Source organism: Grammomys surdaster, unplaced genomic scaffold (assembly GCF_004785775.1).
Source record: "Grammomys surdaster isolate TR1022 unplaced genomic scaffold, NIH_TR_1.0 208, whole genome shotgun sequence".
Lineage (NCBI taxonomy): Eukaryota > Metazoa > Chordata > Mammalia > Rodentia > Muridae > Grammomys > Grammomys surdaster.
The window spans coordinates 579,383-597,364 of NW_021604653.1; the positions used below are offsets into that span (position 1 = coordinate 579,383).

Sequence of the window (17,982 nt, forward strand, 5' to 3'; positions counted from 1 at the left end):
AAATGAACAAACAGATTAGAGGTGGGGCTGTAGCTCTGTGCTAAACCCTGTGCTAAGCTCCTCTGCTCCTGTCCCCAGGACCACCGTGAAAAAAGAAAATATAATTTTCAAAAAGCAGAACATAAGAAGGGGGATGAAGTCTAAAAGCCACTGGCGTTAACGTTTCAGCCAATTCTGTTGCAGTCTGTGACACCGACCTTTACAGTGCTCAAGGCCTGGATATTTTTTGTTCTTGGGGTGATTCTTTGAGAATCGTTGACAGGGCAGCCAATGGGATAACCTGGAACAAAAAAGAAAAAGAAAAAGAAAAACAAAACAAAAAACAACCCTCAAATCCAGGACGTGAGAGGCCGGAGGACTCTGTACAGGTGAAGCATTGTTATCAAGAACAGCATCAGATCAGTGGTAGAAACTGCAAGTGTGTGTGTGTGTGTGTGTGTGTGTGTGTGTGCCCAGAGAACATGGTGTTTCATTTTCTTTAGAGAAAAAAAAGAGCTGTTGAAAATTTCATTTTCTTTAGAGGAAAAAAAGAGGCTGTTGAAATGACCTAGTTCGATGCTTTCAGTTTATAGTTGAAATTATTATTTAAAAAAATACAAAAAAATCAAACAAACAGAAGACCGAACTGGAGCCGAGATCACTCAGATCCTATCCCAACAAAAAGTGACCCCCTTCTCATCTCCGGAACCCCGCAGAGACATTTAAATCCTACCCTGACTTCTATGGTCCCTGGCAAAGCGGAAACCAGAAGGGAAAAAGGTTACTCTGGAAAGAAAACAGGGTGGATTCCTTTAAATGAAGGAACTGGCATGTTAGAGTACTCAGATTAAATTTAGAGATTGATACTAACCTATTGATAAAATCTAGACTCTCTAAGAGTTCGGATGTAAACGCCATCAAACGCGTCCCCAATCTGTAAGGCGGCCGGTTTGCCTGTGGGTCTCCCCCAGCCACCCCTATGGACTAGGTTGCGGCTTCGCTGAGGAGACCAGCCTCACTGCCCAAGTGTGGGAAGTTAGCAGGGTCTGAGGTGAAGAATAGGGATGAGTACCCGCAGCAGCAGAGGAGTCTTCTAGGGGAACCGATCCTGGATGCTCAGAGAGGGAAATGAGCTGGTGACAGAATGGATGGGAAAGGCCCAGGGATAGTCGCAATGGGGGCAGGGGAGGGGGCGAGCCACGTTTCCAGCAGTACCTCAATCTAAGTTGGTGCAGGAGAGAAACGGAGATGAGAGTTAAAGCTGTTTAAGGGCTGGAGATCCAAAGGCTTGGGGAGAGGTGAATCCTGATACCAGCTTGGGCAGGCGGGGACAAGGTGCAACCCCTGGAGCCTATGTGGCTCCGGAGAGAGAAAGGCTGGATGAGCTGCGATGCCCTCTCTCCTGCCCACGCTCGGCCACAGGCTCGGAGGACTGCAGAGTAATTAGGGTGGAGGGATTCCTCTTGGGAACCAATCCGAGACGTGAGTGGGGGGCGCGTCCTCCGTCACGCCCTCACCCAGCCCTGCGCTAGGCGCAGGCTGGTCCCCACGCCCCCTAACAGTTCCCTCAGCTTCCGCGCGTCTGGACCGTCCGAGGCCCTCCCTCCCTCTCCAGCCGCCTTAGTGCATCGATCCCGGTGCCCCGGCTCAGCGCCTCGGGGCGGGTCCCTGCCGCCCGCACCTGCCCCCGGGGGCGGAGCGCAGCGGCGACAGCACGGCCCCAGCCTCCGCCACACGCTGAGCTAGCGGCGGACCTGCCGCTCACCGCCGTCCGAGTGAAGCTCTCTCTCCGCGCCCTCTGTCCCTAGCACTTCGGACTCGTGTCTCCGTCGTGGTCGGCTTCGCCTCGGGGGATCTGCAGCCCCGGCGCCATGGAGCCGGCCCCGGGAAGCGAGCGCCGCAGCCCCCCTGGCCCCGGAGTCCCGCGGCCGCCACCGCGGGGCCACGCGCCCTCGACCGCCGCCTCCGCCCCCAGCTCGGTTCCGCTGAGCTCCTCTGTGCAGCCGGACGAGGAACGGCAGCCGCGGATCAGCGAGAGCGGCCAGTTCAGCGACGGGTTGGAGGACCGAGGTGAGCTGCCACCGCCCCGCGCTCCTTCCTCTCCGCCCCTCTGAAGCCACCTGTCCCCTATACGCTGAGCTTGGTGCAAAGAGCGGAAGCGACCGTTCTACCTTTCGGGATCCATGAGGGTCGGGCAGCCGGGGCCTCCTGAGAGCCCCTCTCAGTTGTCCGATCCCCGCGGGTGCCTAGGCCAGCCTTCTCCGGTGCCCGCGGGAAAAGTTTGCAGACCGTGTTCTCGGTGTCTTATAGGGGACCAACGGATTCCTCTCGGTGCTGGGAGATGTGGGTTCCAATGCATTCCGCTGCGCGAGCCCCGCCAATAACCTGGGGAAAGTTTTTTTTTTCTTTTTTTTTCTTTTTTCTTTTCCTGGGTTAGTGGCAGAGCACACGCTAGGGTGACAGCTAGGGTCCCCTTAGTCTCTGGACTCTTGCGGGCCCGGCGCTCCCTGGATCCTGGGTCACAGCGGTCACCTCCCCATAGTGTGAGGGTGCTGGCAGAGAGGTTGGGATGTTTGGGGTAGGGCCACCAACCTGATTTGCACAGATGCTACCCAAAATTGATATTTCCTGGAGAGCGTGTGTCCAGCTTTGAGTCCTTCCTTGGACGCTGGCCTTGGACCCCGTGCATCGTCTGGAAGGCATCTCCATCTCCCGCCCACAGCCACCGTCTCCTTAGTGGGGCTGCATCGAACGCTAGGGCTCCCTCATTCATCCTGTCTGGCTCTCCTTCCCCATCCTGCTCTAGTGGCCTTCAGCATGGATTCTTTGCGGAGACAGTCGCATCTACACCTTTCCTTTTTCTTGCTGCTTCGGAATTAGACTCCTTGAAAATTGTCAACGGTTCCGCTGAAACCGTTGCTGGCGGATTTGGGGTCTCTGCAGCCCGGCCTTTTCCCAGGCAGTCGGCTCTGTACACCTCTATTCATTTCCCCCCCTTTTTCTTGGAAGCTTTCATCTGTCGACTGTAGAGTGCTTATATTATTTTAGTTCTGGCAGGTTTCTGTCCTATTCTTAGTACCTCCTGAACATCTTTATATTCCGGTTTCGCGTTGGGATACAGGATCTCTTCCTTAGAGATTCCGAATCGTAGCGTGTGAAACAGGATGACATGGAAACAGATTTCCCAGAGAAACAGCAGAGATGCTGTGCGGGGAACTGGAGCCGCTCCAGCTTGGAACGAGTTCTGCACCCGTGTTGCAGGTCCTTTCCCTGTTCCCACAGAACTCGATAGCCTTGGGGACAGGAGAGTGGATGGCATCATCAGAAAGCCAGAAAAACGTCTCACTTTAATTTGGGGGTGTGAGAATTACCTTTGCCTTGCAAGATTTAAACATTTCGCATTGAAGAAAGATACCCGGGTTGGGCTTAATTCTGTAGCATTGCGGGTTATCTGTAAGCGCCGATCGGTCTCTCCCCACCCCTGCACAAGGACAGACAAGAAACCCATACTAGGATGAATTGATACTTAGTAATATCTAGAGGCCATGCTTCAGTGTTAAATGAAAACAAAAACAAAACAAAAACCTCTTCTGAATACATTCTTTAGGTTTGCTGTCAGCGGTCAAATGAACTTCATTTTCTATTATATTGTCTCCTGAAAGCATTCACTGTTCATAAACCACTGCTGTGTGGAAGCCTGCATATTACACACGACCTCTCTGTTAGGATGAATCGTGTCTTCCATGCCATTTTGAGCTAGCTGAAAGTCGCTGTGACATTTCTTTTGTTCCACCCATTCCTGGCTGCAAAGAAAGAGTTAATGATAAATGAAGATCCAGAGGCTGCCTGGGAGATTGGTTGTAATATTTTACATGTTTGTGTTATTTTATCTTTCCTGTATCCATGTTTTGCTGTCTCTTGGGAATGGTTCATGGGTTGTGACATCTTTCCCACCAGAGACAGGAACTGGGGAAGAGGAAAACTCCTTGGTCTACATCTCTCTTTGGATGCAGTGGGTTTCTGCTGGGCCCAGTCCCTAAAAGGTGTGGGGGATGGGCACTCTGGCTACAAATCTACCTTCCCTACTATTTTTTGTGTTGACTTCCTTCTGAGGTGGTAGAGCCCTGTGGCAGATGGCTTCTGATTCCCAATGGAGAGTTGCTTTATAGCCTAGTGGTTTGGAATTTTGGAGATAGGTTCTTAGAAGTGAAATGGACTATTTCCCAGAATTCCAGCTAGCTCAGAATGTCACATTGTTACTGTACCAGTAGACTGAGCATGTGGTCCAGGAAGCAAACAAGCGTTATGTGGTTTAAGATCTTCAGGAAATAACACACACACACACACACACACACACACACACACACATACACAAAAATACACAGACATACACACAGACACACACACAGACACACACACAGACACTCACACAGACACACACACACACACACACAGACACTCACACAGACACACACACAGACACACACACATACACACACACATATACACAGACACACACATACACACACACACATATACACAGACATACACACAGACACACACATATACACAGACATACACACAGACACAGATACATACAACTATACACAGACACACATATACACACTCAAATACACACACAGACACACACACAGACACAGACACAGACACACACACACACACAGAAGGGGGAACCCAATTAATCTTCCAGCTTTCTTCTTCCTTTCTTTAATATCTATGATTTTGTTCCAAACCTTAGGGTGTGGCCCCACCTTATAGTTATAGCTTTATTTAGCTCTTTCCTCTAGCTGTCCATCTTAAAGACAGACCAAACCAAACAACAACAACAACAACAACAACAACCACCTTCTTTTAGAGAATTAACGCTCAGTGGCCTGGTGTGGTGACTCAGGCCTAGAATACCAGCACTTGGGAAACTGAAGCCGAGGGTCACTGTGAGCCCATGGCCAGCCAGCTTGGGCTACATATCAAATTCTGGGCCAGGATAAATCAATGAAAAGTAGTTCAGACTGCTGGGGAAGTTGCATCTTCACGTATATTTGCCTCTGTCTTTATACTATGCTAATATTACCCTTGGTATTGTCAGATCCATGTTATGAGATTTAAGTTAGGTTAAAATTCCACCACGGAAGCAGATTGTGGGCAGGAGTGCTGCAGCCCTGCACATGGACCTGAGCTCTCTCTTAGTTTCTGTTGGGCTGGTCTGCCTGACTCCCTCCTGTCTGATGTGGCTTTCTGGACCCTCACCATTCCCACACATTGCTGTGGCCTGTGAGTGTACAAGCATCTTGCATGGATACAGAAGAGCCAGTGTGGAGATCAATCACTTCTGAGCTGAGCCCTTGTGTGTCTTCACATTCTACTTCCCTTGGAGGAGTGGAGAGTGCCCATTTTAGCATCAGCCCTGCTTGCGTCTATGTATGTGTATGTTATGTGTGTGTGTGTGCGGGTACACGTGTGTAGAGGCCAGAGATAATTTCAAGTGTCAGTCCTCAAGTGCTGCCATCTTATTTTGGGAACAGAATCTCTCACTGATCCTGAACTGCTTCTTCCCACTAGCTGGCCAGTGAGCTTCCAGGGACCCAAGCACGCACCACAATCCTGGGATTTTTATACAGGTTCTGTGGCTTGAACTCAGGTTCTCATGCTTGCTCAGCAAGTTCTTTACCCACGGAGCCTCCTCCTGAGCCCCTCAGCTGCATTTTTAGAAAGGAAATGAAGAGATAGCACATTTGCCTGGAAAGAGAAAAGTCGTTCTTCTTTTGGACAGTGTTTCCATTACAATGACTTTGTTTTTCCCCCCTCCTCAATTTTACAATCTCCCAGGGGAGCCATGAAGAAAGTCAGACCTAGGGAAGGACTTCCAGTCCTACTGACTCAGAAAACCCAGCAGGTGGTCCAGTCCCCTATGGCTGCCACCTGAATCTCTCATGGGGAGGAGTGTTGGTCCTGGTGGGAGGCCAGGGGAAGCACCCTCAGGTGTGGTCAGGACCAGGTGTGCTGTTGAAACCAGCCAGCTCTGGAAGGAGAAATAAACGCTGCCCAGCAGAATGGGCAAAGGTGCACACAGTGATGACTGTCTCTGTGGAAAAGTAAACTGACTTCTTAAAGGGACTGTGCCCCTACTGGACAAACCTCTCGAAATGGGTGCCCCGACCTGCCTGGCAAGCGAGCCACTGATTTCAGCTGATCCAGAAATGGTGCAGTTTCATTTCTCCTGAAACCAATGGGCTAGGATGAAAGGAAAATTGTGTGTGTGTGTGTAAGAGAGAGAGAGAGAGAGAGAGAGAGAGAGAGAGAGAGAGAGAGAGAGAGTATGAATGAATGCGCAGGTAAGAGTCAGAGGGCAATGTCTGGTGTCTTCTTGTTTATTCTCTACCATACTTCTTCTTTCCTGTGAAATATGTCAACTTAAAATTCCTTTTTAAATTTTAAATTTTATTTCACTTTTTTTCCTCTTAAGCATCAGTTTTGGAGTCTTTTATGTTTAATTTTTCAAATTAGAATCTAATTATGTTTTTTTCCTTCTTCCTTTCCTCCCCCCCAACCTTTCCCATGAACAACCCTTTTTCTTGTCTCTCAAACTCACAGGCTTTATTTCTTTAATGATTAGTATATGTAAACATGACTTACTCACTCCACATAGTGTTAATTGTACTTATGATATCGGGTTTGATCACTGGATAACCAGTTGGTGCGCTTTTCCCTGGGAAGACTATTTCTCCTGCTCTCAGTGTTCCATAGTTGCCTGCAGTTCTTTGTCTAGGGTTGAAAATCCATATGATTTCCCTCTTTCATGTTAGCGTGTCTGTTCTTGACATCCTTGTTCAGGTCCTGTTTAGGCAGCCATGCTGGTGAGACTTCATGAGCGTGTAGCTTCTCTAACATTTCTAGGAGATGAAATTTCACTCCACCTTATCTTTCAAGACAGGGTCTCTCACTGGACTTGGAGTTGTCTTTTCAGCTAGACTGGCTAGTCAACAAGTTCCATAATCCTTCTGCTTCCTCTACTAGAGTTACAGGTATGCTTCCGTGTTTGTCTTTTATGTGGGGTCCTGGGATCTGAACCCAGGTCCTCAGACTCACACACTGAACCATCTCTCTAGATAGAAAGTTTTTTTTTTTTTTAAACTCATTTGAGAAAAGGGAAGGGAATTTTAAGTGGTGTTTGGGGCCTGTTCATTCTAGGTGATAGCTTCCCTTGGACAGAAGAGTGACTGCATTTAGAGGGAAAATGAGATTCTTTTCTAGAACCCAGGAAAAAGCAGAGAAAGGTGATATCCAGTTATCATTTGAAGGCTCCAGGACCTACAGCAGAATCTGTCAGGACAAGAGGCCTGCCTTCTTCCCATCCAAATCCAATTATTTATTCACTGTTTGGAGATTAGATCTCACATAGCCCAGGCTATCTTCAAACTCACATATAGCTGAGGATGATCTTGAACTTCTGATCATCTGCCTCCACTTCTGGAGGGATCACAGTGTTTATCACCATGCCCGATTTATTCGGTGCTGGGAATAGAACCCCTGGCCTGTGAGTGGCAGGCAAACACCATACCAACTGAACTGTGACTGCAGTTCTCAGTCTGAACTAATGAAGGAAGGTTGAGGATAGTTTCCCAGTGCATTGGTGAAGAAGGGGCTGATAATTCCTGCTTGCTTTCTCATTTACCTGGGTCCTAAAGAAGCTCCCTTTCCCACCCGGCTTTACTCACTTCCATGTCTCCTGGGCTGCTGCTCACAAAACACCCTTCTCCAATATCCTGCTTGCTTTGTTTGAGGCCTGTTCAAGGATGACTGGATGGAGCTAGTTCAGCTGAGTCTTTGTTAAAATTTTTTGGGTAGGGGGTTGAGACAGGGTCTCAGTTTTGTAGCCCTGAACACACTATGTAGACCAGGCTGGCCTTGAACTCACAAAGATTGGCCTGCTTCTGCCTCCTGAGTGCTGAGATTAAAAGCACATGCCACCATGCTCAGCTGTTGAATTTTTTTTTTTTAAACAGGATACAGTTTTGAGCAGTGGCACTGAGTCAGAAAATGATTCCCCAAAGCATGTTACTTTGGTGTGCTGGGCACTCTGAGAGGAAGGTTTCCAGAAGGCCTTAGAAGCAAAGCCTCCCCTTGTCTTTTTTCTTCCTGTCTCCATTTTACCCCAAGGCTGACCACAGAAACTAGAATTCCAGGCTGGGAGACGGTGGAGTTGTTAAAAAGCTTGTCTTGTAAGCCTGCAGACCTGAGTTGCAGCCCCAGAACTCAATTAAAAGATGCCGGTGTGGTGGCACATGCTTGTAACCCCAATGCTGATGGGGTGGAGACAGGTGTGCCCCTGGGGCCCACTGGCGAGCTGCCTATGCAGAATGGGTGGGCTCCAGGTTGAGTGAAGGACACTCTTCCAAAATAAGTAGCAGGTAGAATGACACTTGAGGTTAACCTCTGGCCTTCACACACATGCTCATACGTGTGCACATGCACCTGTACACACACACACACACACACACACACACACACACACACACATACACACACTTCAGCATGTGTATACACACACCAGCATGTGTACACATACATCCCGAATGGTAAAACAAAATAGGAAAGAACCTTTGACCCTCTTCCCTCAAAGATAGCTATAAGCCCAAGAATTAGTGTTTTATATGCAACCTGCCCTCAAGTGTAAGAACTGGTCACAGGGAAACTTGGACTGCCCTTGTCTACTGAGGCCCTCGACTAAAAGGCCTCGTTCTAGAAGGGATCCTGACCCACACGCAGCACATCGGTGTCTTGCAGGAAATACCGAGATGTGGAGCAGACTGGTCTTGTTGAGTTTCTGTGCCTCACTCATCTCTTATTTAATCCCATCTCTACAGGGATATGCATTTTTCATTGAATCTGAGCATAAAAATAGATCTCCTTGGCTTTTGGGTCTTTATTCCTGAAGCCTTCCATGTTACATAGGATCGATGATCTCTCTCTTTCTCTCTCTTGCTTCACCCCTCCTCTCCCTCCCCCTTTCCCCTCTTTCTTTCTTTCTCCCCCTCCTTCCTCTCCCTCTTCCCCTTCATTCCCTTTATCTTCCCTCTCTCCCTCCTTCTCTCCTTCCCTCCCTTCTGCCCTTCTTTCTTTAATCTTTTCCTCCGGTCCTAATTGTTGTTCTTACTAATTTTTGAGACAGAGTCTCATGTATCCCAGGCTACATTCAAACTCCCTATGTATCCTAGGATGACCTTGAAGTCATAATCCTCCTACCACCATTTCCCTACTGCTGTTGCTTTTGGCATTCATCACCATGTCTGGTTTATACAGTGCTATGGATTGAACCCAGAGCTTCATGCATGCCAGGCTTCTGCTGACTGAGCTATATCTTGAACCCATCACGTAGACCTTTGTTTTAATACAGTTGTTACATTTCCCCCGTTAATCTGTCCTGAAGGTGTGCCAGTCATGACCCTAATTATAGAGGAAGAATGTCCCTGTCCTTTCTGCTCCTACAGTGGTGGTCAGTCAGATAAATGAATGGTGCTCATATGTGATACATCACATATTGTGACATTTTACAAATGCTGCCTAAGCTTTACTTTCCTATTTGTCATTGTCTATAGCTACTGTGATGAGGTTGTCCAATCTCTGAGAGACACACTGTGCAGCCAGGGTTGGCAAACTGGCTTTTACTTGTATAAAATACATGACTGAAAGTTTGGCTCTCTGGCAACCAAGAAAAGGCACATACAATCTCTGTCTCCTCCTCCTCCTTCTCCTCCTCCTCCTCTTCCTCCTCCTCCTCCTCCTCCTCCTCCTCTTCCTCCTCTTGATTTTTCCAAGACAGGGTTTCTCCGTGTGGCTGTGGCTGTCCAGGAACTCACTCTGTATACCAGGCTGGCCTGGAACTCAGGGATCTGTCTGTCTCTGCCTCCCAGGTGCTGGACTTAAAGGTGTGTATAACCACTGCCTGGTTACAATTTTATTCTTTTAAAATACTTTGATTATTGCTATTTATTTATGGGTGCTGGCTATCAACCTTGAGTTTGAGTGCAAGAGCAATATGTGCTCTTGAGCACTAAGCCATTCTCAGCCCTTACAGTTTTACTGTCAAAGGAAGAAGTACAAATCAAGATCAATCTGAAGATGTTTAAGTGGGCATTGCTGGCGAGTCGTCACAGATTCATGCCCTTGAAAAGGGCTCCTTATGTGCAAAGCACAGGAGATAAATAAAGCCCATAGTACTTGCAGCCTTCCTACGGAGCTAGCTCTGGCTTTGGCAGTTTTTCTGTACTTTTGTATTCTGATAGTTTGTATGTGTGTGCATGCATGTGTCCGTACATGGGTGTAGCTCAGTTTCAGAAGTTTTTCCCCAGGAATGCTATATACCTTGAGATAGTGTCTCTCATTGGCTTGGAACTCACCTAGTAGAGTGTACTGGCTGGCTAGTAAGCTCCAGGCATCTGCTTGTCTCTGTTTCCCAAGGGCTGGGATCAAGCATGTATTACCATGCCTGACTATTTCGTAGGTTGAATCAAACTCAGGTCCTCATGTTATCTCCCTAGACCCCTGAGAGAGTTTTAAATTTTTTAATTAATTGATTAGCTAATCAGTTATTTACTTAATGTGTGCTTCATACAAAAGTGAGAAAACATGCTGTATAATCTGGGCCTGTGGCTGTTGGTTGCCAAGGGGTCCAGTATGGGCATTCATACAGTCTATGAATCTTTGGTTTATATAAACCTGACACTGCTGTTGGGACTGTACTGGTGGATCAGTGCTCAGAGCTGAGGAATCCAAATGTCGAATCAGTTACTACAGTTCTTTTCTAATGGAAGGGCTTTGTTGGGATGAGGAAATTCTACTGACCCAAGTGACTTAGTGCAGGAAACAAAACAAAAACAAACAAACAAAATGTCATGGTGTGACCTCAGGAGTAAGGTATACGGAGCTCCTCTAACTCAGAGAGCTTCTGCAGCCCTGTGGAAACACTTATCCCATACTGCCAGGGCCTGTGGTTTTAGAAGGGATGCCAGAGCATTTGATAATTTTGTTTTGTTTTTAGTGTGCAATCTTCTAATTGTGAAAGCACATTGTGGGCCAGACAAAACACATCTTGGCTCACAGGCTGTGGGTTTGCAGTCTTTGGATGAGATGCTACAGGTCTGGGGGGTGTGTTCTGTCTTATGGAAAGGCCTTACTCCCTCTTCTTCCTGTTTCTATCAGGTTTACTAGAAAGCAGCACCCGGCTGAAACCTCACGAAGCCCAGAACTATAGGAAGAAGGCATTGTGGGTATCCTGGCTGTCCATTATTGTCACCCTGGCGTTGGCAGTGGCCGCCTTCAGTGAGTATCAGGGAGTCTTGGCAATCAATACTCGCCCGTTGCCTGCCTTTCTCTCCAACCCCTGTGGGAATGTGCTTTGCTTTTAGTTGACTGTTATCGATGAGTAAAAAAAAAAAATATTGTTTTTAGATGGTTGGGTAGTCAGGGTACTCATGAATTAGTAAAGCAACTTCACTCCTCTGCAAAGGGAAGAGGTATGAGAGAGAAGTGGAGAGAAATAACTGGGAGCTTCAGTTCTCATCAGTATGCAGGTTTGTGGAAGTGGATTCCGGCTGGCACAAGCCGAATAGTGAAAATAGTCTCTTGGCAGATGCCGTCAGCTTGGGCTGACATGACAAATACACATCCCGGAGATTCGGATTTTGAGCCTAATGCAAGTAGATGAGTTCAATATTGCAGCAAGCTCTCTCCTTTCCCTCTCGGCTGTGTGCTGTGCAAGGTCAGGAACAAAATCACACGTATAATTTTAATGAAAGAAAAACGGAAGGGCCTTCTTCCGATTTTAGTGCATGAAAATAAAATAGTATCTTACAATTCTGAGATGCTATGAAAACAGAATAATTTCTGTCTCTGGATGACCCTCTTTGGGTGTCTGGAATTCCTGTGGTGGGTTTTCTCCACTGACACTCACAGCTTATGAAACATGCATGTGCTATTTATTCTTATTAATCATGCAGTAATCCACACACAAGCTACAGCTCAACCTTGGTAGGGATTGTATCAACTACAAGAGTTGGTTTCTTTCTTTTTTTTGGTTTTCCTCCTTTTCTATCCCCACAATAGTGGAGAAAAGGAGAATGTGTTTTTTAAATTGAATTTTATAAATTTTGTGATAAAAAGAAAAATCTGTGTTCTAAGTGCTAAGCATCCTACAAGGTGCCTCAGGGGTAGAGGGAAAAATGGACCATGGTTGTTAGGCAACGTGGCTGTGTGTGAGTTGTTTAAAATTCTCTTCTGCTGCTGGAAGTTGGGGCTGGATCCCAAGGGGGCGGGGTTAGAATTTGACCAAATGCTCCCTTCAAAACTCAGCATAGAATATTAGAGACAATTTATATTAGGAACATTATACAGTAGCCTGGCTCTTAAAAATCCCCAAATGTACAGAATATAGAAATAATACATTTTAAGAAATAAACATTTACCAGTGATCCAGAAATCTAATCAGGAAGAATTCTGACTTTTGAAAATATAATAGCCTCTCTCTCTCCTCATCTCCCCCTTCTTAATACTGAGATCAAAATAACAAGGCAGTGGATGTCCCTTGAGGGTAATTTGGTTGTTGTGGCTGGCAGGGGGACTGGAGATCAGACATGGCAATTTACATATGTGAAGAAGAGAGGAAGGGGATGAAGGGGGTGATTAACATGCCAGATAATGGTTCCTTAGACACGTCCCTGTGCCCTGTAAAGTGTTGGGGGATCATTCTCTGGTGTTTGAAGCATGGTGTTTGAGCATGAAGGGTTGTGAATGGGTCTTTCCTTTGGAGTAGTAGTGTTACATTCGATGTGCTTAAGCCATGTAATAGGGAAAAGATATGAAGAAAGTTTGGCCTCACTTGTAATACTCAGTCAGGTGGATTATGCTAAAAATGTTTCATTTCCTTCAATGGAAAATCTCCACGTAAGGCCAGAGTGTGGCTTTGTAGAAGGGCTTCTTGTTCTTTTTCTTTTGAAAGCCACCTTACTTCTTTATCGCAGAACTATTGAACTTAAACCCTTTAACTTCCTTTGAAAATATGTATCTTTATTGATTATTTATGAACATGCATGTGTTTATCCATTTGGAATCTGTACATCCCAGGAGGCCTGAAGAGGGCACGGAGCTGCCTGGAGTCACAAGCAGTTGTGGGAGTGAATACTGGGAACTAAACCCAGCTCTTTTGCAAAAGCAGCAAGTGTTCTTAACCCCTGGCCATCTCACCAGTCTCTAACTTCTTGCCTATAAATGGTGGATGATGTTGTATTGTTCATCATGACCTGTGTTATGTTCTATATTTTTTTGTTTTATTTGTGAGTTGCTTCTAACTGCTTCTGATTTAGTTTAACTCTAAAACAGAGAAATCATATTTTGCCCCATTTAAACTAGAGTAGCTTTAGTGTGTGTGTGTGTGTGTGTGTGTGTGTGTGTAGGCACATGCCTATGCATGCTGCAGAGGTCAGAGAGGCTATCTGCTCTATCACTCACCACCTTGCTCCCTTGAGACAGCGTATTATCTTACTGAACCTGGAACTGAACTGGCAGCCAGCAAACCCTTATAAATCCTATTACAAGCCCTGCACTGTCCTGGGGTTTCAGGTACTCAAAACTACACTTAGATTTTTATGTGGGTACCAGAGATTCAAACTCACGCCCGCACAGCAAGTGCTCTATTGACTGTGCCATCTCCCCCATGCACTGGCTTTCATAATACTTGGTGAGATAATGATTTGGACGTGCTGAGGCATCAATATAAAATATGGTAATGTATCTTGGAATAATTCAGAGAGAGAGTTCTAGATTGGATCTGAAATAGATTTGGCGTATAATAGGCAGTGTGGAAAATATCAATCTTCTCATGAGCGGATATGAAAACAGGCCTGTTGTAATAATGGGGTCAGAGAGAGACTAGAAGTTCAGCCTCAAAACTCAGGGTTTTCACAACCCTGATGTCTGTGTTAAAAGTTGGAGAAAATGTATTCTGATTCTGAGGCTTGAGCACAAGTTAATTGGTAGGGACTAGATACCTGCTTGTTCTGTGGGAAATGAAGGTATGTTAGAAACAATGTTACGGAAACTATCTTTTTTTTTTCTTTCTGAGATAGTGCCTTAGTTTCTTCTTGCTGATGTGATCAAATACTCTGACTAAAGCAACTTAAGAGAGAAAGGGCTTATTTTGGTGTATGGTTCCAGGGTATAATCTATTATGGAGGTAAAGCCACAGTGGCCAGAGCGTAAGGCAGCTGGTCTCATTGCATCCGCAGTCAAGAATCAAAGCTATATCAAGGTTCCAGCATTAGCTCCTTTCCTCCAGTTTGTTCACTGTAGCTAAGTGCTAAGGGAATGGGAATCTGAGTCTGATCTATGTTAAAAACAAACAAACAAACAAACAAACAAAAACAAACAAACAAAGTAGTGGTGTAGTGGTGCACACTTGTAATATTGGTGCTAGAGAGGTGGGGATGGCCAGACTCCTGGGGTTCCTTGGCTGGCCAGCTTAGCCTACTTGGTGAGCTCTAGACTAGTGAAAGACCCTGTCTCAGAAAACAAGATGGTGCTAGTGTGGAGGACCATCCATTGAACTGGAGTACTTGGGAGGCAGAAAAAAGTGGATCTCTGAGAGTTCGAGACTAGCCTGGTTTACATAGCAGGCTCTGGGAGCCAAAGCTACATAGTGAGGCCCATCTCAAAAGAGACCAAGAGAAAATTTGAGATGAATGATGTCTGGGGACCGACATCTTTTGTTCTCCAGGCACATGCACATATGAGCCTCCACACACACAAGTGCAATCGCACATACAGGCACATAAAAAAATTGAGTGCATTAGCAGACCTCAGAACTAGGAAATCAAATCTCTGATAGGATTGAATTTTTTTTTAATTTGTGGGATAATTTTTTAAATGTGCTGCCATATATATCTGTGTACTATGTCCATGCACCATGGGGCATCAGCCCAAGGGCAGATGAAGGCATCAAATATCTTGGAGCTGGAGTTACAGATGTTTGTGAGCTGCCTTGTGGATGCTAAGAATTAAACCTGGGTCCTCTGGAAGAGCAGCCAGTGTTCTTAACTGCTGAGCCATCTCTCCAGGCCCATATGCAGAGATTTTAATTTATTTGATTTTAATCTAAACTCTTGGCCTTTTAGCATAGTAACATAATCTATATGTATCTTTGACAAAAGCTTTTTCGTTTACTTATGATTTTTGTGCATTTGTGTGTCAGGGTACATGTGTGGAAATTAGAGGACAACTTTCAGATGTCCATTCCCTCTTTCTACCTATGCACTCAAAGAACTGACCGGATTGCTCAGGCTTGGCGGCAAGCCCCTTGGCCGATTGAGCCATCTTGAAGCCCATATCCTTTTTATTCCCGAATTAAGGGTAACAGAAGTGAGAGAGATAGAATAAGATCATATGATTTATCTGTGTTAGTAGAAAAGTCTTGGACCTTCCTAAGTTGTCTGTCCTCTTACCTCAGAGAATACATGATCATATAGAAAAGGACCAAGACAACTTTCTGGACACATTGATATATATCTGCATTTCTAGCATTGTGAGGCTGAGGCAGGAGGATTGAGAGTTTGAAGTCAGCTAATGTTATAGAAATGAGTCCCCGCCTCTCCCCCCGCCCCCCAGGTTTCCCTGTGTAGCTCTGGCTGTTCTGGAACTTCTGTAGACCTAAAACTCAGAGATCTGTTTGCCTCTTCTGGGATTGAAGGTGTGGACCACTATCACTGGGCTGTTTTGAATGGTTTTTAAGGTCCAACCTGGACCCTTTGAGCTTCAGCAGGACTAGAGCCATGCTCTTTGGTCTAGCTTGGAACCACAGGACAGATTCCTTCTCAGAGATCCTTCCCCAGCTGCATGACCTCATCACCTAAAAGTGGCGTATAACTGTACTGGAAGATAGACAGTCTAAAGCTCTTTGGTTATTAGCTTGTTGAAATCACGTACTCCTAGAAATTGGGACTTCCCCAGGAATCTCCTGCTAGAAAAGGAAAGAGCAGGAGTCTGGTACCAGACAGAGGAAGGATTTGTTTCTTAGAAAGAGATTTTACACCATTCTGACTTGTCAGACCATGTTGCAGGAGTGACTGGAGCCCAGAGCATGATGGATCATTGAGGGGCAGGACCATATCTTGACTCAGTGTGTTTAGCTGTTGTCTTGCCTTCTCTTTAAACCTAAGCCTCATGTCAGTACTCTGAAGATGGTCTTGGGGGTCAGTGGATTGTCCTTGCTCCTTTTTCCAATGTGGCTGTATTGAATAATTTCCTCCTTTCTGCTTTTTGATATTACTTATTTGTTGCACTGGCCTGCTGAGGATGAGTAGCTGAGCCTTCTTGTTAAGGCTACCAAGGCTCTGACTCTCACAACTGCTAGCGGAGAGCTCCTTATGTGCTGATTTTCTCCTTTTGGCTCCCTTTTCTCTCAGGCTATGTGATTAGTGAAGCCCTAATGTTTGTGCCTGTGTCCATAAGAGCTTCTTCAGCTGAAATCCTTTGCTGGATTTGCTGGTCAGTTTTTTTTTTTTTTTTTTTTTTTTTTTTGAAGAGAGAAGTCTGCACACATGATAAGCATTCCCGAGCCTAGGGTCACTCGCTGCACCTTCCTATTCGCTTCCTTCTCTTCCTGCTCCTGCCCAGGCATGGTGCCTTTACATGTCCCCTGCTTGCTACTTCTGATCCATGTGTTGTCGACTTTTTGCTGATCTTCTAAACAGTGTGAGCTTCTCCACAGGATCGGCCTCCAAGTGGAGCATTTGCTGCTGCTGACCTGGGCCATGAGGCAGTTCAGGGGGTTGTGGGCAGGAAGTCTGGAGCCACATCCTGGGGGTGTTGGCGGGATAACTTTTCCCTGTCAATGTGTTCTGTGAGTGATAACTAAAGAGGCTGCTTCAGGGAGGTGGAGACGGAAGTAAGAACCAAGCAGAAACTGGCTTTGGGAACTTGGCCCTGAAAACTTCCCGCCTCCAGGCTCTTCCTTCCTAGCCCTGTGGTCGTGTCACCACTGATGCCCAGGCCTGCCTCTGGGTTGCCCGCCCTGGGCAGGGAACACAGAGCAGCATTTTAGTCTGATGCATGTCCCGTGAGGCCTGCCACGAGCTTATTCTTGGTTCCTGTTTGTACTGATCTTTCCCCATCCCCCAGCTACGGGGGATTTCAGTGAGCAGATGCTTCGGTGGTCCCCAGGTGTCTGCCCTCAGACCCTCAGGCTTCTGTCTAAGATGACATACACATGCCTTTAAAAACAACAACAAACAAAAACCCCCAACCCCCCCAAAACAAAACAAAACAAAAAACCAACCCCAAAAACCCCCAAAAAACAAAAAAACAAAAACTGTGGATGCTGCGGTTGAAACGTGGGTTATTTATCTGGATTGTCCAGCAGGCACCTTTCCAACTGAGTCACCTCCTCGTCTTTATTTGACTTTGTACAGAGTTTTTCTAGGTAGCCCAAGCTGGCTTCAAAATCCTCCTCCTTTTGCCTCAGCCTCCTGCGTGCTGGATGACAGGTGTGTACTGTAACACCTGTCTTCTCACTTAATATCAGATTTTATTTAACCCTTAAAATAGAAATTAAAAATAAGCACCTCTCCAAGACCCTCCAGAGTGATTTAAGTGTCCCTCCCCCAGGGACACTGAAGATAAGACATGTCACACTTGTGACATGGATCACCGAAGTGTTGCTTCTGTGACAACCTACACGCCTCAGTACTGGGAGCCAGGTGTCTCTAGTTTCTATTTCTGGTCCCTAAAGCAGTTCACCTGGAGGTATTGGCTGCAGTAAATTTGACATCTCCCTGCTGAGGCCACTGTGGAAGCAGTGGATTTATTCTGTGTTTCCCAGTGTGAGTTCCAGACAAAGGCATGGGTGGCTTGCTCAGCGCTCAGAAGCTCTGCGGCACCTCGGCTTTGTGGAGTCTGTTTGTTGATGAGGGTAGTTTCAGGAGCACGGGGGGGGGG

General features: G+C 46.3%; 1 protein-coding gene across 1 annotated transcript in view; it reads left to right on the plus strand.

The window, feature by feature from the left end:
• Positions 1 to 1,850: 1,850 nt before the first annotated feature.
• Tmem163 (transmembrane protein 163) overlaps positions 1,851 to 17,982 on the plus strand; it is a 175,910-nt gene continuing 159,778 nt past the window's right edge. The window contains exons 1-2 of the mRNA XM_028771504.1: positions 1,851 to 2,049; positions 11,200 to 11,319. Of these exons, the coding sequence (XP_028627337.1) occupies positions 1,851 to 2,049; positions 11,200 to 11,319 (319 nt within the window). The remainder of the gene's footprint in view (positions 2,050 to 11,199; positions 11,320 to 17,982) is intronic.